Below are 24870 nucleotides of genomic sequence, written 5' to 3' on the forward strand. Positions count from 1 at the left end.
ACCTTAATTTTTGTTCTACCTTTTGTGATTTATTCCCTACTGAACTAAGTGTAAACACATCGTAAATTAGGCCACAATATTTGATCTAACATGTGTTTTTAATTAAAAGGGTAGGCTATACCATTGCAATGAGTTTTCCTTCAATCTCCATTCTGTGTTCAGCTATGAGAGGACTGTGCTGACATGTCATGTTAATACCAGTAAGCACAGATCACCTCTTAACCTGTAACACTGCAGCTGCCCTGGCTTGCCCTTCCTACAGCACAACAAGGAGACAGACAGAGCTATTTCCCCTAGCAATCCACTCAATAGTGATAGCCACGGTTAGAACAATCCCAGCAGCTCCCGTCTCCCATCTGCCAGTGTAAGACATGAAATCATGAATGGGAGAAGGCCTCGATGGGAATGGGATCTGTACGACTAGGCCCTGCTGTGGCGGCCTGAGATAGATGACTGGAGATTAGTGAAGGGTGTGGATGATGCATGATTGTGTGTGAGGGGAGGGGACAGGAGGGCAGGCCCAGAAATAACCTTTTACAATCTCTCGCTCTCTCTGGAAGTGACCCTGCCCCAGCTGTACTCAAGATGCTCTCTCACTATGCCAAGTTTCCTCCTCCCCTCTCTCCCGAGTCGGTTTTTCTCATAGCATTTGTTCTTAAAAGTTTGATCCAGATTAGATGGCATCGTGCTGTCTCTACAGGGTTTTGTTTGCATAGTAAAGAATAGCCCCAGACCCCTTTTTGTGATCCGATCGCATCCTTACTGATACCTTACATGACAAGATTACTCTTCACCCGTATGTAAACAACATACTGTTCACTCATACTGTACACAGCAGCTGCAAAGGAAGCTGAGAGCCCCTGGTAAGGGTGCAAAGATCTTACAACCAAAAATCCAGACTCCCTGCTTTGTGCAGCTGGCCATCAGCCCAGCTAGCATATAAAGTTACACACTGTGCTGCATGAACAGATAAAATTGATATGATGTAATATACCATAGGAATATGGTGCTGATGTTTTCGATTAGCTGAAAAACAGACTGACCTCACCCTGAAAAACTACACCAAGTCAGTCCATTTTGTCCATAATAAAAAGCAGGTTGCACAATTAAGTAACCTCATTGAAATGCTTTGAAGACAGCCTTTTTAGTATTCAGAGTGAAATAAAGTGGTTGTTACCACTTTATAGCCCTCTGCAGTTAAAGATCTGCAGGGTAAGGCTTTGGACTGATGCAACTGGACTACAGATTCAAGCTCCTTCTTCATTTTGCCTCAGGAACTGCTGCCCTGTGTGCCAGAATTCCCTCTAAGATTAAACACACGGTTATTAAAATGTGTATTACACACATCAGAACCTGCATTATAGCTGCTCCTAATAACGCTGTCAAGTAAACCATGCTCCCAGAGAACCTCAATCCCACCCAAATTGCCTGGAAAGAAACAATTGTAGTTCTTAATCAGTCTCAGTCTTGAATGCATGACAGCACTTTCAGGCACAGGTATACACAAACGCACAATAGCTCCATACGGACTATACTCTGTCCATACTACATAACATAACTAGTGAAAGCCAATAAAGTTGAATGTCTTTGCTCTGGACTCTAAAATGGGAACAGTGGCGACCAGTCAGGGTTCGGAGTTGGATTGAGATCGAGTGAGATCCTGGACCGTCCCCAGACTTTGTGGGCTGTGTGTTTTGATAACTCTTGATGGATATTTCCTGAATGTCAACAGGTGCTTCTAGGGGCAGATGTGTATCACCCAGTCCTGTAAGGGGAGATGGAATCACATTAAAAGGAAAGGAACACAAAAGCCCTGGCTGGCTTGAGTGGAGCAGTGTCGCCCACAAAACTAACAGGCCAGTCTCAATCAGCAGGTCTTCCTTATAGGAGGGTACTCCCCTGAGTTAAAACGTTTGGATGACTCTTAGTTGTCACTAGCATTGAAGAAATGTTTCACTTATTGGATTGTTGGATTTGATCAGATTGCTGTCATTTCACGATTTGATTAATTTATTTGTATTTGTGTTTTGATAGACATAACACAATGTAGTGTTTATTGTAAGGCTGGTGGTGTGAGATTGAATGAATAATGTGGGCATAGAAGTATTTAAATGTGCAAAGGAATGAAAGAAAGAGAGCAAGGGGAGTAAGAGAAAGAAAGATAAACAGTCAAAGGAAGAGAAGATGCAGGCTGTAGAAAGGACATGCGATTGCATCACCTGTTCCTACGGCGCAGCTCCTTAACCATGGCAACAGAATTCCGGTAGGGCCGACAAAGGGGGTGTAGAAAGATGCCTCAACGAGGGAAGGATGTGTGGAGTCTATTCACGAGGTAGGGGGGCGAGGATAGGCCCAGAATTTCAGGGCCCTGGAAGAGTTACATCATCTAGGAGGAATCCTTTGTCCCCCCAGTGGTTTGTTACCCGAGCTTCTCATTCAGCTGCTCTGTTTTTGAGCTCCTATATGGGGGTCGAGTATTATTGGATAGGTTGGCTGTTAGCACCACTGTGTAACGAAACTTATCAAAACTCAAGCATTATTTTTTTTCTGCAAATAGTCACTGCATAAGTAGCTATTCAGTTATAAATGGGGTTGCTTTGCAACAATACTTTTTGTCAAATAGATCCTTGGCAAAAACATGTTTCATCCAAGAAATCCTGTTTGTTAAATTGAACAAGGAAGCCTCTTGTAAGTGATATGCTACAACCACAGCAGACGCTGACCCCAAGGCACAATAATCTACGTTCTCACAAGACTGTGATGCCGTAGTAAGGGAAAACTTAGTCAGTTGCACAACTTAATGCATTCAACCCAAATGTGTCTTCCACATCTAGCCCAACCCCTCTGAATCTGAGAGGTGTGGTGGCTGCCTTAATCGACGTCCACGGCACCCGGGGAGCAGTTGCTGTTGGGGATTAACTGCCTTGCTCAAGGGCAGAACGGCTGATTTTTCCACCTTGCCGGCTCAGAGATTCGAACCAGCGACCTTTCGGTTCCCAGGGGGGAAGGGGAAGGCACCTAGGGAGTGCTTAGGCAAGAGGCCCGCGGGCATACATATACCCGTAGTATATTCACTGTCTAGGCACACTAGACCTGGGTGGACCACCCCCTTGTATTTTGGTTAGCGCACCAGGTGGTGCTAAGTTAGATAGGTAGTGGGTAGGCAGGTTAGATAGGAGAGGGTAAGTTAGATAGGTAGTGGGTAGGCAGGTTAGATAGGAGAGGGTAGGTTAGATAGGTAGTGGGTAGGCAGGTTAGATAGGTAGTGGGTAGGCAGGTTAGATAGGATAGGGTAGGTTAGATAGGTAGTGGGTAGGCAGGTTAGATAGGTAGTGGGTAGGCAGGTTAGATAGGAGAGGGTAGGTTAGATAGGTAGTGGGTAGGCAGGTTAGATAGGTAGTGGGTAGGCAGGTTAGATAGGAGAGGGTAGGTTAGATAGGAGAGGGTAGGTTAGATAGGTAGTGGGTAGGCAGGTTAGATAGGAGAGGGTAGGTTAGATAGGTAGTGGGTAGGCAGGTTAGATAGGAGAGGGGGACTTTGACATTTACTTTCTTTGCTTTGGTTCCGTCCAGCCCCCTTTCCCCATATTACCGTGTGAAGGAATAAATTCCTAGTAAACGGTACATTCTCTGCCTCTTGTCATCCTTACTCGCACATTTGAACAACCCGAAACAGAAGATAGAATTGTAGTTCATTTAAAATTATCTGGGAGGTTGCTTTTAAAGTCCTCCAACAGCATCAACTCCCGAATATCAGCAAAGGTGTTAGCTTTACTGGCTGAACACCAGTGATTAAACAGAGACTCTTTGTCCCTAGCAAACTCAACAAACGTACGGTGAGATGTTTTCTTGTAGTTCCTGAAGCGCTGCCTATAAGTTCCAGGCACCAACTCATAAGCCCGCAACACAGTGGTTTTAACCGTATCGTAGTGTAAACAGTCTTCCAGGGAGAGAGCAGCTACTACTTCCTGGGCTTTCCCAGACAATTTACATTGTAACAGGAGCGGTCAAACCTCGAGTGGCCAATGCAGCGCAGCGGCCACATTCTCAAACGCAGAGAAATAAGAATCAACTTCCGACTCTCGAAATGGAGGAACTAAAGCAATATTTTAACTCACATCGAAGTGGACTTGATGATAAGCAGCTTGTGGAGTTGCACTGGAGCCAGCATCTAGCTCCAGCCGTCGGATCCTCACCTCCTTTGTCGGCTTCTATTTTCCTAATTTCAAATTCAAAATTCATCTGTGTCTCTTTATCTTTTTGCTGCATTTCTAAACGGGCCAGCCTCACAAATCGGGGCAATGTAAAGGGGGTACGAGCAACCCCTTCCTCCGCCCTGTCCTCCGACTTGGCATCGGACGGTCTACCCATCTCCTCTCCTGAAGCCTCCCTCTCATCATCTTTCAATGAGAGAATTCGTTCTCTCACTAATCCCTCCCTGACTAGCACCATAAGCTCAGCCTTTTGGGCTTTCTCAGGGACGAAGAGGCCATAATGGTCAGCTACAGCGAAAAGTTCTACTTTCCGCAACCTCACCAAACAATCAATAGAGGGCGCTTCAAAAAACTTGGAGATGGCTGAGGCAGCCATCTTGTACAATGCAGTCTACTGAACACACTAACTAAACAAGTCATCCAAATTCACAACCTACCATCACACCTCAATCATCAATCACAGAGAGCAGCAGGGTCCGGTGGGTTTAATGGAATCCCGGATGAGACCCCATTATATTACACCTCTATGAAGAGGGAACGCAACACCCTGCTACAACTCATCTCTCCGTGAAGTGAAAAAGGTATGGACTGTAGGTGCGAGTAAGGATGACAAAAGGCAGAGAATTTACTGTTTACTAGGAATGTATTCCTTCACACGGTAATATGGGGAAAAGGGGCTGGACGGAACCAAAACAAAGTCATTATTAAAGCCCCTTCTCCTATCTGCCTACCCACTACTTACCTAATTTAGCATCACCTGGTGCCCTAGCCAAAATACAGGGGCTGGTCCGCCCAGGTCTTACCTAGTGTGCCTAGACAGTGAATATACTACGGGTATATGTATGCCTCTTGCCTAAGCACTCCCTAGGTGCCTTCCCCTTCCCCCCTGGGAACAAATGAAACAGAATAACAAACAATTTCAACAATAAAAACAGTGTGTCCTATAACGCATAACAGACATAACCAATCAGCTCCCTCAGCAACAACTAACATAGTACATACCAAATCGCTTTCTGAGAAACAACCAACACTATATAACCCTCAACTATCAGCCTCCTCTCTCAGCAATCATCTCAGGATATACAATCAATCTCTCTGCAATGATCTCTCTCCTGAACAGAACACTGGATTTTATATAGCTTCAGAAGAAATGGGTAATTGGTGACGGCTGCATCCTGCCGAGTGGGCGGGGTCTGCTCTCCAATTAGCCACGGAGTCGACCAATCAGCTGCTTGGGGAGAATTCAGGAAGCCATCTCCTGAAAACACACTCAAATACAAACTACAACACCGAAACTGGGGAACGTAACAGGCCCAACGCTCTTAACCGCTAGGCTAGAAACTACCAACCCTTAAAAAAAAGACTATAGTATACTATAGTTATATACTATAGTTTTCACTGTAGTGTTTTTACAGACTTTACTGCATTTACTGTAGTTTTGTGGACATGACTGTAGTACCCTGTAGTATTTACAGCTTACTAAAGTATAAATACTGTTGTAAGAAATAAATTGTAGTATATACTAGTAATTACTGTGGTGTTTTTGCAGACTATAGTATACTTAAGCAATAAGGCCCTAGGAGGTGTGGTATATGGCCAATATACCACGGCTAAAGGCTGTTCTTATACGCTATGCGGAGTGCCTGGATACAGACCTTAGCCGTGGTATATTGGCCATATACCACAAACCCCCGAGGTGCTATTATAAACTGGTTACCAACATACTTACAACAGTAAACAAGTAATTTGTCATCATAACTGTGGTATATTTAAGCAATAAGGCCTGAGGGGATGTGGTATATGGCCAATATACAATGGCTAAGGGCTGTTCTTTGGCACGATGCAACGCAGAGTAATATTGTCATATTTATTGTAGTGTTTTTGCAGACTGTCATATACAGTGCCTTGCGAAAGTATTCGGCCCCCTTGAACTTTGCGACCTTTTGCCACATTTCAGGCTTCAAACATAAAGATATAAAACTGTATTTTTTTGTGAAGAATCAACAACAAGTGGGACACAATCATGAAGTGGAACGACATTTATTGGATATTTCAAACTTTTTTAACAAATCAAAAATTGAAAAATTGGGCGTGCAAAATTATTCAGCCCCCTTAAGTTAATACTTTGTAGCGCCACCTTTTGCTGCGATTACAGCTGTAAGTCGCTTGGGGTATGTCTCTATCAGTTTTGCACATCGAGAGACTGAATTTTTTTCCCATTCCTCCTTGCAAAACAGCTCGAGCTCAGTGAGGTTGGATGGAGAGCATTTGTGAACAGCAGTTTTCAGTTCTTTCCACATATTCTCGATTGGATTCAGGTCTGGACTTTGACTTGGCCATTCTAACACCTGGATATGTTTATTTTTGAACCATTCCATTGTAGATTTTGCTTTATGTTTTGGATCATTGTCTTGTTGGAAGACAAATCTCCGTCCCAGTCTCAGGTCTTTTGCAGACTCCATCAGGTTTTCTTCCAGAATGGTCCTGTATTTGGCTCCATCCATCTTCCCATCAATTTTAACCATCTTCCCTGTCCCTGCTGAAGAAAAGCAGGCCCAAACCATGATGCTGCCACCACCATGTTTGACATTGGGGATGGTGTGTTCAGCTGTGTTGCTTTTACGCCAAACATAACGTTTTGCATTGTTGCCAAAAAGTTCAATTTTGGTTTCATCTGACCAGAGCACCTTCTTCCACATGTTTGGTGTGTCTCCCAGGTGTCTTGTGGCAAACTTTAACAGACACTTTTTATGGATATCTTTAAGAAATGGCTTTCTTCTTGCCACTCTTCCATAAAGGCCAGATTTGTGCAATATACGACTGATTGTTGTCCTATGGACAGAGTCTCCCACCCCAGCTGTAGATCTCTGGCAGTTCATCCAGAGTGATCATGGGCCTCTTGGCTGCATCTCTGATCAGTCTTCTCCTTGTATGAGCTGAAAGTTTAGAGGGACGGCCAGGTCTTGGTAGATTTGCAGTGGTCTGATACTCCTTCCATTTCAATATTATCGCTTGCACAGTGCTCCTTGGGATGTTTAAAGCTTGGGAAATCTTTTTGTATCCAAATCCTGCTTTAAACTTCTTCACAACAGTATCTCGGACCTGCCTGGTGTGTTCCTTGTACTTCATGATGCTCTCTGTGCTTTTAACGGACCTCTGAGACTATCACAGTGCAGGTGCATTTATACAGAGACTTGATTACACACAGGTGGATTGTATTTATCATCATTAGTCATTTAGGTCAACATTGGATCATTCAGAGATCCTCACTGAACTTCTGGAGAGAGTTTGCTGCACTGAAAGTAAAGGGGCTGAATAATTTTGCACGCCCAATTTTTCAGTTTTTGATTTGTTAAAAAAGTTTGAAATATCCAATAAATGTCGTTCCACTTCATGATTGTGCCCCACTTGTTGTTGATTCTTCACAAAAAAATACAGTTTTATATCTTTATGTTTGAAGCCTGAAATGTGGCAAAAGGTTGCAAAGTTCAAGGGGGCCGAATACTTTCGCAAGGCACTGTACTGTAGTATTTACTCTAGGGTTTTTGTGACGTTACTATAGTGTTTTTAATTTTTTTTATTATATTTGACATAGCAATGAGGGCTTTGTCTTTGAGGAAACCACATTTTCCATAAACTGTAGGTTGGTAAGACTGGAGTCAGATCGGACAGTTTAGAGCTTTTACTCTTTTCTATAACTTGTAGGGAACACAATATATGGTCTATACTTGGCATGTCAGTTTCTCACTTATGGGTGGCACAAATTGGGAGATATGGGAGGAGAATGGGCAGGGTATATGCAAATTAGGTATTTACTGTAATGTTTTTGTGGTCTGTTGTATACTGTAGTATTTACAGTAGCATTCTACAGTATACTATACCATTCTATAGAAAGTGTTAGTAAGCATTTCCTTGGATGATTTATACCATGCGTATAACATGCGTATCCCATACATACGACTAATAAAACTAGGAAAAAAATATAAAAATAAAAGAATACACATTATTGAGGTATACTACAGTGTGTAGTATAGTATTCTACAGTATACTAGAGTTTACTATAGAATGATTTAGTACTGTAGTATACTATAGTAAACTGTAGTATTTTGTCATGTGGGTAGTACTGATACACTGTGATGTTTCTTTTTTGTTCTATCCCCACAGGAACCACAGAGCGGGTGTGTCTGATACAGGGTACGGTCGAGGCGCTAAATGGTGTCCACAGCTTCATCGCGGAGAAAGTCCGCGAGATGCCCCAGAGCGCCCAGAAAACAGAGCCAGTCAGCATACTGCAACCACAGACCACTGTCAACCCCGATCGCGTCAAACAGGTGAGAGACGGGTCCATTACAGTCAGCCAACCCTGACACGGAACCCAAACCGGCTGCGCACGCGAGACATCGTGCATACATTTATTTTCTCCCCCCACACCAAACACGATCAGGACACGCAGGTTAAAATATCAAAACAAACTCTGAACCAATTACATTCGTTTGTGGACAGGTCGAAAAGCATTAAACATTCATGGCAATTTAGCGAGCTAGCTTGCACTTGCTAGCTAATTTCTCCTATTTAGCTAGCTTGCTGAACTGACTTCTATTTTAGCCCTTGGCAACGCAGACTCTCGTTGACACGTGCGAGCAGTGTGTGTGCGCGCAATAATATAGATTTCAAAATGTATTTTGCAATGCTCGCGCACGCGAGGCGAATGGTGTAGTCAGGGTATGATCGACCACCATACTTAACATAACCATAGCATGGACAATGACCTATCAGATATAGAACACGACCGATCAAAGCATGTTACCTCCCTACCTACGATGATCTGTCTGACATGTCAATAGTGTAGACATGCAGAGTCATAAGGGCACGTGGTCAGCACATGGCAAGAACACAGTCACACTTTGTTTCACAGGGGCATCTGCCCCACAACCTGAGCCCTGGCAGGGTCAGGAAAATGTGAGAGCATGGGGTTATTTTTACCGGCCGTCTGCCCGCTAGGTCCTCAACAGTGCCACAGAGCTGGACGGCAGCTGCAGCCTTAACCCCTGGGATTAACACATCGCTGAGTAAAGCAGAGGGCTGGGATAGTAGAATGACTCAGTGAGCGATATCTTTCTCTCGTTCTCTCTCTCTCTTTCCTACTTTTCAATCTCTCTTTCTGCCTCTCTCCCTCCCTCCTCTCTGGCTCCCACTATTCCTTTGCAGGCTAAGTTAATAGTGCCCAACAGCACGGCTGGGCTGATCATCGGTAAGGGCGGGGCCACAGTCAAGGCGGTGATGGAGCAGTCGGGTGCCTGGGTTCAGCTGTCCCAGAAGCCTGAAGGCATCAACCTGCAGGAGCGCGTGGTCACGATCAGCGGGGAGCCCGAGCAGAACCGTAAAGCCGTGGAGATCATCGTGCAGAAGATCCAGGAGGACCCTCAGAGCAGCAGCTGCCTCAACATCAGCTACTCCAACATCTCAGGCCCCGTGGCCAACTCCAACCCCACCGGTTCCCCCTACGCCAACTCGGCTGAGGTCCTTCCCAACGCCGCTGCGGCTGCTGCCACTGCCTCCAGCCTTCTAGGCCAGGCCGGCCTGGCAGGAATGGGTGGCTTCCCGGGAACCATGTCCAGCTTCTCTGGCAATGACCTGCTGGCCATCACCTCGGCCCTCAACACACTGGCCAGCTATGGCTACAACACCAACACCCTGGGCCTGGGCCTCAACCCCGCCGCTGCCTCCGGGGTCCTGGCCGCCGTGGCTGCTAGTGCTAACCCAGCTGCTGCTGCTGCCGCTAACCTCCTGGCCTCCTATGCCAGCGATGCCTCTGGCTCCGGCCATCCTGCTGTTGGCCTGGGGGGCTTCTCCCTGGGCTCGCTGGCCGCCGCCACGGGGGCCTCCAACGGCTACCTGAATGCCTCGTCCCCACTGATGGCTTCCTCCCTGCTGGCTGCAGAGAAGCTGGGAGAAGGGGCCAAGGACGTGGTGGAGATTGCTGTGCCCGAGAATCTGGTGGGCGCCATCCTGGGGAAAGGCGGGAAAACGCTGGTTGAGTACCAGGAGCTGACGGGAGCTCGCATCCAGATCTCCAAAAAGGGAGAGTTCATACCTGGCACGCGGAACCGTAAAGTTACCATAACAGGGTCACCCGCGGCAACGCAAGCTGCCCAGTATCTGATCAGCCAGAGGATCACGTATGAGCAGGGTGTGCGTGCCACCAACCCACAGAAGGTGGGCTAAATGGGGGAAAAAGGATGTAATAAAGGAAAGATGGAGACAGAAAAAAGAAAGGGAATCAAGGGTCACGGAGAGGGGAAAAAAACGTCCAAATATCCATTCAATATTTCAGTATTAAAAAGAGAAGGTGACAAAGAAGGAGGTGAGGCAGAGAGAAAACCGGGATACGTGTGTGTGATATGTGATTGTGTTTTTAGGACTGAGGTTGTGATGTTTTTTAAAAGTGGTGTCGAGTCCTTTTGATGACGAGTAAAGCTGAACTGGTCCACTGCCAAGCAGCAGAGTCAGGGGTGAGTCCACACGATTTCACCCCCTTCAAAAACCTCACAGCTGGGTTTGTTTTGGATTTCGTTCTCTTCCGATTTTCTTTTCTTTGGCTGTGTTGATTTTTCAGCTTCAGTTGTAGATCTCCGCTCCCGGTGAGTTGAGGTTCCGGACAGGCTTAAAGAGCAGAGATAGCGTTTTGCTCATGCCTTTTTGCTTTGATGTTAACCTTGCTCCATGTGAACAAAGCAAAAGGCCTTGTTTACATGAGAGAGGTAAAATGACGAGCACCAGAGGTCATCCAATACCATTTGGCAACCATTTTAATCTAAATTCTTAATGGATATCAGAATATTAATGACATGCCACTGTATGGTTCATATCAAAATTGAGGTTTTAACAATTCGGTTGTTATCCTTTTTATTTTCCTCAATTATTTATTGAAATATGGTCTCATTCAAACACATATAGATTATTTAAACCTGTGAATTCGGGTTGATATGAATGTAAAGACATTATTATTGTTATTTTGTTATTAACGAGGATCACATTTTGAGTTGCAGTGACAGATATGTATAGTTTTCACCCAGAACTGCACAGGACTAGTGTAGATCAGGGGTCAAATGTTCAATGTGAGAGGATAGAGACACGCAGGAATGTACACATACACAGGAACAGACACACATTCATACATGTTTACCGCCACCCACATACACACCACTTTTGGTGCTACGAAAACATAACTACAGATCTCTAGGCCTAAATTACCTGTATCACCTAAATTGAAAATCCCTTTGGAGATTGCTCTCCCTCTCCTTGATTGTAAGATGCCAAGCATTGTTCCCTTATCTGTAGTTTAAGGGATCTAGTTCTGCCTTTGTAAGCGAAGACTGGATTTAATGCTATGTTGAAGGTCAGTCTTAATATTTGACCCCGCTAGTTCTCCTTCAGCTGCCATGGCAAACTGTATCTTGTACCACCGTGGACAGTTTAGATAACGTAGTTAGTTACTGATTAAAAAATGATTTTTATCCTATTGTCATGAATTAGCCCGGTACTTTGAGTTCGCCAGCCGATATTGCGCCTTGGGACATGCTCCTATGTAGAAATTTGAATAACCCCCCATGGGACGGAGCATCATACCCGAGAGGGAAGACAGCACTATACACAGCTTGGTATCTTACATTACCTTTTCGTTTGAAGAATCTAACCGGAAGAGTCCTGAAGGGAACAAAGCACCACAAAGCAGTCTTGTTAAGAAATGCAGTATTGAACGTTATCTGTGAGCTAGGAGATGATTGCTTTATATCAGAATGGCTGGTAGTCAAGAGAGACACTAATGAGAAAGAAATTGACTCACCATGAAACATTTGGCGTTTTCTGTGAACCATTTTTCTCAACCAGAGTCAATACCAATATGGAGTCAAGCAGTTAATGCAGGTGGTTAGTCCAACCTGTTATCTTGCCTAAAGCAGACATTGACGCTAGCTTACATTGGCAGTAGTGCATAATGCGTTGCCCAAACATTTATCTGACATTCTGTAAGGATAATTGTTTGGCAAAAACGCAGGGAGGGTAATTGTCTTCTAGAACATTCTCAAACACAAAGATTAACCTTGCTTGCTTCTGCGCTGCTATCCATTGGTTTTCATCCGAGTACACTGGGTCTCTTATGACTGCACTGTGAGACACAACAAAGACACAACGCAAAGTGTGTCTGTCCCTTCTTGAGCCAAGGGATCATATTTTGAAGTACATATCCAGGATATAGGCCTACAGCTGGTGCACTTACATCGCATGTTCTAGAGCATGTTCCATCCCTAGCAAACACAGCTGATAAAACTAATTACATTGTAAACTGAAGATCACGATTAGTTGATTATTGGAGTCAGGTGTGTTAGCTGGGACAGAATTGTGACACCAATCAGGCCCCAGAGGACTGGAGTTGCCCATCCCTGTTCTAGAGCAAAGCCAGCTGAGCAGCGAGATAAGGAACAGTTCCACAAGAACATCCACAATGTGATGTCTTGGAGATATTTTGGTTTACCAATAATATTGCACAACAGAGAGCTGCTACTGGACGTTTTTTCTACTGATCAGTCCAGAGTCATCAGTCAACCATAGTGTCTTTTATTAAGGTATGTGTTATCCGTGATCCTTGGCATGTCCCTAACCCATTGAAGTTTAAATGAAAAATGGTTAAGGTACGGGTTAAGGTAAGGGTTAAGGTAAGGGTTAAGGTAAGGGTTAAGGTAAGTGTAGGGGTTAGGGTAGGGACATCCCAAGGATCCCGGATAGCATTGACCCTTTTATTAACCCAAATGACTCCTATGACATTTATTTTTCTGCATTGCAGTCCCCGTATCCTATTCTGACCCTCTTTTCCATTTCACAAATGTATCCATAGACTTATGTAACCAGAGCTCTGGGATCGGCTTCCAATAATACAGGACCGGGAACGATAGTGTCAGAGAAAGAAACAGCAGCACTCCCTTTTCAGTGAAATGACGAGGCTCCTTCTTGAGAAAGAATGGACCTTTACCCCACCTTACTAACAACTCTATGTTTGAGCGCTCCGCATGGCACCAGCCACGAGCCCCATTACCTTGACTCACTGAATACACGTTTCTCTTTCATTGTATTTCTGACGGGATGTGCTGTGACTTTTAATAGTAGTCAACGGCACACTAGTTACTTGAAATGAAATGGCACTCCAGTTAAAATATCTGTAACTTCTTTCACCTGTGGGGTTCAAAACCTTCATATTTTAGCCCTAACCTCACAACATTTGAATGCTGATTTAAAATACAAGCACAAATCAAGGTGGATTTAACAATAGAAGCAATGCAACTACGCTTGGTTTAGAGAGAGACTACTCCAGAGCTGTCTGATCTGTACACTGTACCAACTCCTCTCTCTCCATTCATTACTTTTCCTCCTCTTTCTTTAGACATTTCCCCACCCTACATATGCTCTTTTTGGTCTATTTTAAAGTCCTCCTATATAGAGATTACCTTTTCTCTCTCCTCTGCACTGCTCCCTTCTCTCTCCTTCTTTCTGTCTTGTCTACTCATAGGCGCTGACGTCTGGGAGTTGCAGGGAGTGCCGAAGTGATTGATAGGAGTTATGCACTATAGGTCATAAGGGTATGCAAATATTTTCACAGCCCATAGAGTTCACCAGTCAAAAATGCACAGATATCACCTGCCTCCAAACTGTGACAACCCACAAGACCAACCAGCAACATTGGTTCAAACTTCGGTATCAAATTCCCCACTAAAAGAAGAACAAGTAGGATTTAGACAGGCTTACACCGTGATCTATGACCTAGGGGAAGGGAAAGCAAAATAGGAAGGCGAATCTTGGTTGAATGAGAAAATGTCTGTTGGTTGACCAAACAGAGCTTCTATTTCAGCCTCATAAAAAAAGAAAGCAGGAGTTTATTAAAAAAAAGTAAATGAGAGAGAGAGAGAAAGGTGGGAACTCGTTCGTGACCTCATGCTGAAACAGTGACATCCTTTATGCATATCCTCTTATCTGAAAAATGACTAGAAATTCATTTCTGTGGAATATGTCATGTCAACATGATCTATATGTACTTAATTGTAGCTATTCTAGTTTGTAGTCCAAATGCAGTCCAGCGTCGTCAATACAATGTGAAACTCTATGTTATCTTTGTGTGGATGATAAAGAGTGCCAACTAACCCTGATTAAGATTAGCTTTGCGATTTGTTTGTGCATTACGATGACTCATCATCGACAGGTGGCGTTCATATTTCTGTTATTGATGATTTAGTTTGACCGTAAGAAAAATTTAAAGAATATTGGAAGCAATATAGTAGCATGTTGTCCTGTTTTGTGTTTTTATTATGTCTATTGTATGAACCTTTGAAATTACTAAGATTTTGAATGAATAGGTTTACATGTACTTTTTGTAAGTTATGAAAATGCTGCTATTTGATAAGTAAAATATAAAAAATATTTTAGTTGAAAATATGTCTGGTCTGTTGATAAGAAACATGCTCTAAAAGACAGGGGCGTAAAACGAGGTGTATAGAATACTATACAGTATTGGTAAGATAGTAACAGTAATAATTGTACCTGTGCCAAACTAGACCTCTGCAGCTTCTGAAATTGTAGATGTGCGATCAAATGTTAGATATCAATAACTTGTTTAGAAGTGCTGATCAAGTGCCAATCAAACAATGTTTTTCAGTTAATAAAAGATAATCGTATACATTACTTCAGAAAACGATGGACAAATAACTATTTTGTGCATTGTTTTACCCCATAGCTACATAGAGTAAGAGATAAAGATTGTGATTTTTATGGATCCATGTTGTTTTACACTCCATGCATCCCCTGTGTGTTCGTTTGACCTGTGGCTTAAGCACTGCTGTTTTTCACAAATGTCTCTATAGGCCAGCATGGACTAAGCATAACATGTTATAAGCATTCATAACATAGTCATTAACAATCAGACAAAATGTGTTTCGTGGAGTTAGGTGTTATCTTTTTGCACGTCTTCTATTGCATGGTATCAAAGTGAAAAATTGGTGGGAGAAAACTAAATGGAAAAAAAATTGAGGTTTTCTCGCAACATTCAAAGACATAAAGTTGCATGCAGTCAGTTGTAGAACACTTAAGTTAAAATCACCTCATATTTAAAATGTTTCATGTCGTAAGTTGGGAGGGAGCCCATTATTGTCATGTTGGCCCAAATACAACACATTTCAGATCAAATTCTCATACAGTCCATCTCTTTATATTCTAACAGACCAGGTTTTGTTTTCTTAAGGTACCATAAGGAGTATTACAAATGTGAAACAAGCAAACGCGAAAATGTTATTCAGTGTTATTCTTGAGTTTTGCTTTCTAGAATACCAGGCATTTTTTAAATCAGGTTAAACCTCACAAAACCTGTGTAATATTTTTTAAAGATTTTTTGTACCACAGTTTGAATGCCCAAATCTAATCTATGAATGTAATCCCATTTGCTCATTTTTTCAGTTGAATGTTTATCAGTCTTTTAATGTGAATTCAGGGCTGGAATTTCAACTACATGTAGAGTTAAGATATTATGTCGAGAACCAATTTCAGCTATAGTCAGGTAGGCCATAGTCATAACCCAGATATGTTTTAACAACACTTCTGATTCACTGTCAACATTGTCCTGTTTGTTTGGTGTTGCATAAATGCACTTTACTGATCAACGGGTCATACCTTTTTACAAAATTCCATCTCCTGTTATTGGATGTGAAACAAAGCAAACCATGTTAACGTTCAGCCGTTTTTGTCATTCTTTGCTGTTGCTCTGATATTGTTTGAGGTTTTTTTTCTGATCTTTTTGGGTCTCTGTTTATCAGACTTCTCTGAAAAGGTGGCACCCGAGTCCACATAATATGGTTTATCCATTTCCTTTTGAAAATATTTGTGTAGATCACAATGAGCGAATCTTCTTTAAAAGAGGGAGAGGGAATTTAGAGTGGAGCTGTTCCATCTTGTCATGTTGCATTCTGCTGCCTTGAAGTCTAGAGGGCGGAAGTATTTTTATGAACAAATTGGCATTGAAAGCACGGTAAACCTCATACAATGTCTCTATGTGGTGTTATCAGAGAGTACATGTTTGTTACGTTACAGAATGCAATCCCAAGGTCTTGCTGATATAATTTTAGATGGGAGACAAATACAGCACCAGCAAAATTTGATTGCCTCGGTCATACCGCTGTCAGTGTTGGTGGATTGGACAACTCAACCCGTAAGAACCCTGTGTAACCTAAAACTACTTTACCACTGCATGCTATGACTTTCTGTCTCCTCCTTCTGCCATGCACTGCTACTAACCCCCACCACCCTTCTAACCCCTCCACTACTGAGTGCCAAACTAAGTCAACACCATTCCAAACCTTCAGTTGTTTTAAATATGATGTAGTCTGGACATGCATCTGACCCTCCAGGATCTTCCTAAGGGGGATTCTATCGAACTATCAGACAGGACTAAGCCGGTTAAGGCTGCTTGCCCCCTCTTGTCCTCAACTCTCTCCATCATCTTTTCAGCCTACATGACATTATGATTATGTGTGCCGTTGTGTCTGGCACCTGTCATTGTATTCAACCATTGAATGGAAAATGATTCTGAGCCCATTCCTCTGAATAGTGGGAGAAAGACAGTATTTTTACCAACCAGCCACGACGCCATCTCTTATCTTTGACCCTCCCATGAACTAAGTTGACCTTGTCCACCCTTTGCGTGCTCATCTGCGTGTTTGGATTATTTTGACCCCAGATTTATTGCCAAAATTTGCTGAGACTACAACTGTATGAATTTTCATTTGGTTTTAATTGTTTTCTTGTTTTCTTGTCATCCGGACAATTCTGCAGGGTTGAAGCTAACAAATCTTGTCTGAAAAAAGCATGACAATGCCCTGCACACCTCTTCGGCTCCATTGTAAATATTATTTTGGGTTAGTTTTTCATTTTAATTTTGCAAAAAAAAATGTTTTTCCATCTTAAGAAATGGACTGTCAGCATATGTAATATGTTATCCTAAACTTAAAAAAGTTGGGTCAATTGGAATGACTCTGGTGTCTATATTGAGACAGAGAAGATACCATTTCAAAGTCCAGGCCTCACTTGTCCTTTGACTGAAGCATTTGCTTCGATGCCTTTACACAGACACAGTCTCAATCTTAAAGAGACAGTCTCAATCTTAAAGATACAGTCTCAATCTTAAAGATAAAAGGGCAATATTGTATTTCCTTGTGCCATGTCAGTGAAGTACGGGTGAGAGCCTTTTATTGAGATATTTGCCAATACGGGTGCCAAATGGAATCGGCACTGAGCCAAAAGCCAGCCAGCCTACACACTGAAGCTGTGGTAGCAATGGGATGGTTCACTTCCCAATCCCATATCCCCCCCAAAACACTTAATTGTTTGACATTTGACTTGACATGTCACTATGTTCTATGCTGCCAGTCAATTTCCTGCTTTCCTCAGTGAAACATCTCAGAAGCAGTTAATTTTACAACATTACACTGTTGATCAATGACAACAGCAACTATCAAAAGGGAATGAAAGTGTATTTTTATTATCAGTTTATCTGAGCATCATTCATTAATAGATTTAAGGGTAATGACTATTTAATGTAACTGTAGTATTGTGTTTGTAAAAAAAAAAAAAAAAATCGGTGAGTTGTGTTTGATGACTCGTGGACTACCAGTGAAGTCAGCATTTCAGTGTTAATATATTGAATTGTTTTTTAAAGATTATTTTTGCGACAGCAACAGCAACAAAGAGTCATTATAAATGTTCATTTTAGCATCACTTGTCTTCTGTTCCTTTATTCTCCCCCACCTCTACTCTCTGTCTCATTGGAGTGAAAGGTCTTGAGTTGATTAAAGTGCATGCGATATGCTCACGGAAAAGTTCATTTTCTAAATGGGGTGCTGAATCTTAGCTTATGAGGTAGTCCATTAACAATTAATATGACAATACTCTCCAAATCATGACCGGTCTTATTGTGCATGTTCTGTCTGAGTGCTGTTCTAGTTGTTGTTCAAAGTCTTGAGTAAAAGCCAAAGCGAGCGTCTAAGCTAATTTGTAGTTCTAGTACAGTGGTGTGTGGGCAGAATGTTGTAGTGTTATCTGTTTTGTGAAGCTGTAAAGCTCTTCACAGGCCAGAACCAGTTTGGGAAATTCAATTAATCTTTCCTTGATTTTTTTTTGCATCCTCTCTTCTTGCCTCCTTCTCAAAACCCATTGGAGAAGGTCAGAAGGGGGACCGGGGACCTTCATCAAAATAGTTGAGAAGCTCCTGAGTGGGGCAGCGGTCAAAGGCACTGCATCTCAGTGCTAGAGGCATCACTACAGACCCTGGTTTAATTCCAGGCTGTATCACATCCGGCCGTGATTGGGAGGCCCATAGAGCGGTGCACAATTGGCCCAGGGTCGTCTGGGTTAGGGTTTGGCCGGGGTAAGGTTTGGCCGGGGTAGGCCGTCATTGTAAATAAGAATTTGTTTTGAACTGACTTGAGTGGTTAAATAATAGGTTAAATAAAAAATAAAGGAGGTAAGGAGATAGGATACGAAGAGGATTCGCGGAAAGACAATTGGGATAGAGTCATAATCCATCTTTGTCCCTCCAACATCATTCCTCCTGCACCATGGGACATCCTCCATTAACAATAACTTCTAAAACCAGAGTATAACAGTAATTGATTCATAAAGCGGTTTTCATTACATCTCAAAGTGCTAATTGTTACTGGCGCTTGAAGATTTTATAAGACAACACAGAACAAGGAGGGGTCTACTAGGAAGGCAAATCCTGTATAGGTGCATTTTGAGGTCAGATTTGAAAGAGCCAAGTTCCCTTGAGGTGGACGGCGGGGAGCACATTCCAGATGTGAGGATATGTGGTCTAAAATGGCTAGCTGCTAGCTTTTCTCATAGGTCAACCTGGCACAATAGGCCACTATGCTGAGGATGACCAGCTGAGAACATAATTATATCCGGTAACAGAATAACAAAACAACGGAGCAGTGACCTTACAGGGTAGAGCCACCATCCAATCACATTCGTTAAACAGGTGAACTTGTCCACCAGAGGGTTATTATAAAACCTCCAACTTCAAGGTAAGTGTTTGAAACCCTTGCCTTAGTCTAAAAGGTGGAGTGTGACAATAAAAATTGCATGATGCTTCTATATGGGCTACTTACTCAAATTTTAAAAGGCACATTTTGCATATATGACCAAATTCAAAGTTGTTGCTTACCATTTCACATGCATCCATGCATCCATGTGCTTTTACAGAGAAGAAAACATGGAGGATTCTACATCAGTTTTGTTGACGTTGCCTGGCACCACTCTGCCAGGGCCCTCACCTCCTCCCTTTAGGCTGTCTCGTTATTGTTGGTAATCAGGCCTACTACTGTTGTCGTCTGCAAAGTTGATGATTGTTACCGGTTAGAAACATGTGCTGGGCTGGTCATACTTAGGCCAACCTGGCTCAATTAGCCAATATGCTATGAGAAAAGCTTGCAGCTAGCCATTTTAGACCACAGGTCTAAACCTCGGTCTAAGCAAAAGTCTGAGAGTACGGCCCCACTGAGTGTGTCTGGCCAGGTGGCTGAGCAACCTCCATGAATGAAAGATATTGGCTGTTCTGGTTACTTTGTAACTTTTATGTCTCATCCAATCTCTAAAGTTATACGAAAAGCTGAAATGAGCTTCCTTTAGTAAATTAAGCATTTGATGAAGGTGTTATTGGAAAGTCATTCAGTAACATGGCCTGGTAATAATAACAGAAACACTGAAACAGTGACTGAAACACTGAAACAGACGGTGCACCGACAGATGTTTTCACCATGTGTGAAGACTAGAAAATAGCTGTCAAAAGCAGTACAGCAGTATCTGGCTGAGGGGATACATTCAACAATCATTTAATCTAGGCCTTCAGAAAGTATCCACACCCCGTGACTTTTTCCACAGCCACAATTTAAAATGGATGATTGAATTGAGATTTTGTGTCACTTGCCTACCCCATAATGGCAAAGTGGAATTATGTTTTTAGATTATTTATTTTTTTACATATGAATTAAAAATGAAAATATAATCTATTTGAGTTAATAAGTATTCAACCCCTCTTCCTATGGCAAGTTCAGGAGTAAAAATGTGCTTAACAACTCACAAAATGAGTTGCATGGACTCACTCTGTTTGCAATAATAGTGTTAAACATGATTTTTGAATGACTACTTCATCTCTGTACCCCACACATACAATTTATCTGTAAAATCCCTCAGTCTAGCAGGAATTACAAACACAGATTCAACCACAAAGACCAGGGAAGTGCACCTATTGGTAGATGGGTAAAAACTAAAAAAGCAAACATTGAATATCCCTTTGAGCATGGTGCAGTTATTAATTACATTTTGGATGGTGTCAATACACCTAGTCACTACAAAGATACAGGCGTCCTTCCTAACTCAGTTGCCGGAGAGGAAGGATTTCACTTAGGGATTTCACCATTGGGCCACTATATATGTGCAAACCGATCTCATGTGTTTAGGGCATAATATCAAGGAGAAGGTCTCCCCAACTCCCCACCTACACCCCATAAAGTTAAAGGAAGTGTGGTACCATATATTTCAAGACAGTCTTATCTGGCTCTGTAGAAGCATTTGATTCCCTCTGTGGGAGAAGGTAGTTGTGGGCTAGAATGATAAAATCATGTTGTCAAGGTAACGGGTGGTACAGAGTACTTTAGAATGTCACACTGGGGATGCTCTTGCAAGGATTCAACTTGTAGACCTGGCAACTCCTGAACAACTCAAGATCTGCAATGCACCACCATCAGGGCGACCAGGTAAGTGCAAGCTGTGGTGATATTTTCAATTTAAATCAATCAAAATGTTCAAAACCCACGGCAAGGTGACTCAGGTCAAAGCTATTGCAAATAATTATTGGTGCCCCCATTTGTGTCATTTCAAACCCTATCACTGCAGCACACAGCCAGATTCTTAAGATGGCACTGTCTTGCAACATGGTGAAAGGAAAATAAAGGTGGAGAAACTACTGCAGAATCAAGAGGCACCCCTTAACATGGCTCCTGATGTAACCATGGAAACCTTTATTTCATGGTTAGAGTGATTCTTTGCTGGAGTGTGATTGAAAGGGTAGATATCTCTGCAGAGCCATTGTAATACATTATATTTTACATGGTTCTTCACAATACTTATTAAAATTATTCAAACTTGAACTTCTGTCCAGATACAGTATTATATCATCATCCCTAATTGTTTTTATACATCCAAACTTGTCCTGAATTTATATCATTTTGATTGTTTAATATGAGCAATGTATGATGCTAAATATATGATACATGTGTGTTGCGCATAATGATAGTATGGTAACTTTCAGGCAAATCAATATGAGATTTTAAAAAACAACAGCCTAATTCTAGGAGGTAACAGATAGCCTAACACACGCTAGATGTACTGCACTGAACCACTGAGCTTGAGCAAATAAAAATGTAGACTTCATAGCAAAAAATAGGAATGACCCCATCTCTGAATGAACAACTGACTGTCAAGCGCATGAGCCCGTCTCCTTTGCAATATACTCCAGTGCCATAGGGAGCACTATTTCACTACAAATGGATTCAAGTCAGATGTTCAATCTTAAGAAGAAGATTCTGATATCAGAAAAAATTCTTAAACGCTAACAAATAGTCTTTATATAACATGACTGCTTTATGTTCATAGTCGCTACAGTTAATTCTTATTTATTCTGAGAATATGACTAGTACAGGTTCCAGTTTGGTTACCGGCTAACATTAGCTACTTCCTTTAGACAATCGCAACATTCCATGTTGATTTTCAGGATGGCACTTGTGGTGTATAAATGCCAAAGAATGGGACATGTGGCTGCTCAGTGTGAAGGAAAGGAAAGATGTGCAAAGTGTGGAGGGGAACATGATAACGGTGAATGTGGAAGCAATGTGAAGGTTATGTGCTGTAATTGTGGGGGAGAACACAGTGCAGGATTTGGTGGATGCCAGGTGCAGAGAGAGGCTAGAGAGACTCAGATATATAGGCTCAGTCATGACGTACAATATCATATGCAGCCTTATTCTAAAATTGATTAAATTAAATGTGTTTCTCATCAATCTACACACAATATCCCATAATAACAAAGTGAAAACAGGCTTTTATACATTTTTGTAAGGTCAAACAGAAATACCTTATTTACATAAGTATTCAGACCCTTTGCTATGAGACTCGAAATCGAGTTCCGGTTTATCCTGTTTCCATTGATCATCCTTGAGATGTTTATACAACTTGATTGGAGTCCACCTGTGGTAAATTCTTTTGATTGGACATGATTTGGAAAGGCACACACCTGTCTACATAAAGTCCCACAGTTGACAGTGCACATCCGAGTAAAAACCAAACCTCTTCAAAAACCTGTTGGTTACTCTAACAGAGCTCCAGATTTCCTCTGTGGAGATGGGAGAACCTTCCAGAAGAACAACCATCTCTGCAGCACTCCACCAATAAGACCTTTATGGTAGAGTGGCCAGACGGAAATAAAAGGCACATGACAGCCCGCTTGGAGTTCGCCAAAAGGCACCTTAAGGACTCTGAGACCATGAGAAACAATATTCTCTGGTCTGATGACACCAAGATTGAACTCTTTAGCCTGAATGCCAAGTGTTTCATCTGGAGGAAACCTGGCACCATCCCTATGGTGAAGCATGGTGGGGGCAGCATCATGCTGTGGGGATGTTTTTCAGCGGCAGGGACTGTGAGACTAGTCAGGGTTGAGGGAAAGATGAACGGAGCAAAGTTAAGCCAGATACTTGATGAAAACTTGCTCCAGAGAGCTCAGGACCTCAGACTGGGGTGAAAGTTCACCTTCCAACAGGACAATGACACTAAGTACACAGCCAAGACAATGCAGGAGTGGCTTCGGGACAAGTCTCTGAATGTTCTTGAGTGGCCCAGCCAGAGCCCGTACTTGAACCCGATCTAACATCTCTGGGGAGACCTGAAAATAGCTGTGCAGCGATGCTCCCCATCCAAACCAACAGAACTTGAGGTGAATACAGGTGTGCCAAGCTTGTAGCATCATACCCATGAAGACTCGAGGCTGTAATCGCTACCAGAGGTGCTTCAACAAAGTACTGAGTAAACGGTCTGAATACTTATGTTAATGTAATATTTCATTTGTTAATTTGTTTATTTTTTGCAGAAAAATCAAAACTGTTTTCACTTTGTCATTATGGGGCATTGTGTGTAGATTGATGAGGGGGAAAAAAACTATTTAATCCATTTTAGAATAAGGCTGTAACGTAACAAAATGTGGAAAAAGTGAAGGGGTCTGAATACTTTTCAAATGCACTGTATACCAGGGATAGGCAAAAAGATTCAGCTGTGGGACGATTTTTGTTAAAGCGGATCGTTACTGTGCCGGTCCATAACAAATTTACCCCAACTTAGCCCAATAAAAGATTGTAATAATAATTTCATGCCTTGATTACATTGAGATATGATCACATATCCCACTGGGCACAGACTTCAATTCAACGTCTATTCTACGTTATTTCAACGTAATTTAATTGAAATTACGTGGAAACAACATTGATTCATCCAGTGTATGCCCGGTGGGATGTCTATTTTTATTTGTGGGTATACTTGGGAACAGATTTACCCAAATACCATTTTTTTGTTGCTAAATTCCTGGTGATTTTAGTCTCTTTTTTTTCTTCTAAAAACTAGAATCACATTCTTTTGTTTAAAAAATAATAAATAACTAAACTTTGGGGGGCCAAAACGACCTCTGATGTATAGGTAATACACCAGGTATGACATCATGAAATGCATTTATTCCAATGCTGTTCCAGGAGTATAAGACACCAAAATCAAAATGGATACAGTTATCCAACAGAAGTCTCTAGGACTGGGGTATGTCAGTAATTAAAATTGAATGTGAGGTGCATTTGTGCATTTGTGAATACGGCCCAGTACATTAGTGGGGCCGAGCTTCCTGCCATCCAGGACCTCTATACCAGGCTGTCAGAGAAAGGCCCTAAAAATTGTCAAAAAGACTCCAGCCACCCTAGTCATAGACAGGGCGGCAGGTAGCCTAGTTAGAGTGTTGGGCCAGTAACCAAAAGGTTGCTAGATCAAATCCCAAGCATTTCACTGTTTTTCACCTGCTTCATTTCACCTGTTGTATTCGGTGCATGTGACAAATACAATTTGACTTGATTTGAAATGATATGACAGCTGGATCTACGCCTTTACTTGTTTACATGTAGGCTGCCTTGTCTGAAAGGGATGCCTGGAGAGAAGCATCCTCATTTGCTGTTGAAGTACTGCTGGGAAGACTGCCATTCATGTGCTGGGGAACGAATACAAGCCAGGGGAGTGGATAATAGTACGGTCCTCAACATCATGTTAAGCCATTAACACTGTGTGGTAATCACTCTGCTATTATTGTGCAACTTTGTGTGTGAAAATAAGTGTTCAAGACATTCCATCGGGTGCGGTACTGCTCTGCTTTTGTGTCATTGTGCTAATGTTGTATGTGACCAACACCTGGTAGAAGGTAGTGATTTGGTTACTGGTTACAGGTTACTGTGTCACAGCCCCATGAGGACTGGCCTCTGTAC

The 24870-nt window shown here is 42.3% G+C and overlaps 1 protein-coding gene across 2 annotated transcripts in view; it reads left to right on the top strand.

The window, feature by feature from the left end:
• The window catches only part of LOC110533484 (RNA-binding protein Nova-1), a 29676-nt gene extending 11654 nt beyond the window's left edge, over positions 1-18022 (top strand). For both annotated transcript variants that reach the window (XM_021617739.2, XM_021617740.2), the window contains exons 3-4: positions 8378-8544; positions 9422-18022. In XM_021617739.2, coding sequence (XP_021473414.1) covers positions 8378-8544; positions 9422-10438 — 1184 coding nt within the window. In that variant the 3' untranslated portion in view covers positions 10439-18022. The remainder of the gene's footprint in view (positions 1-8377; positions 8545-9421) is intronic.
• Positions 18023-24870: the final 6848 nt, after the last annotated feature.

This window comes from Oncorhynchus mykiss, chromosome 10, assembly GCF_013265735.2.
Source record: "Oncorhynchus mykiss isolate Arlee chromosome 10, USDA_OmykA_1.1, whole genome shotgun sequence".
In the NCBI taxonomy this organism is placed as follows: Eukaryota; Metazoa; Chordata; class Actinopteri; order Salmoniformes; family Salmonidae; genus Oncorhynchus; species Oncorhynchus mykiss.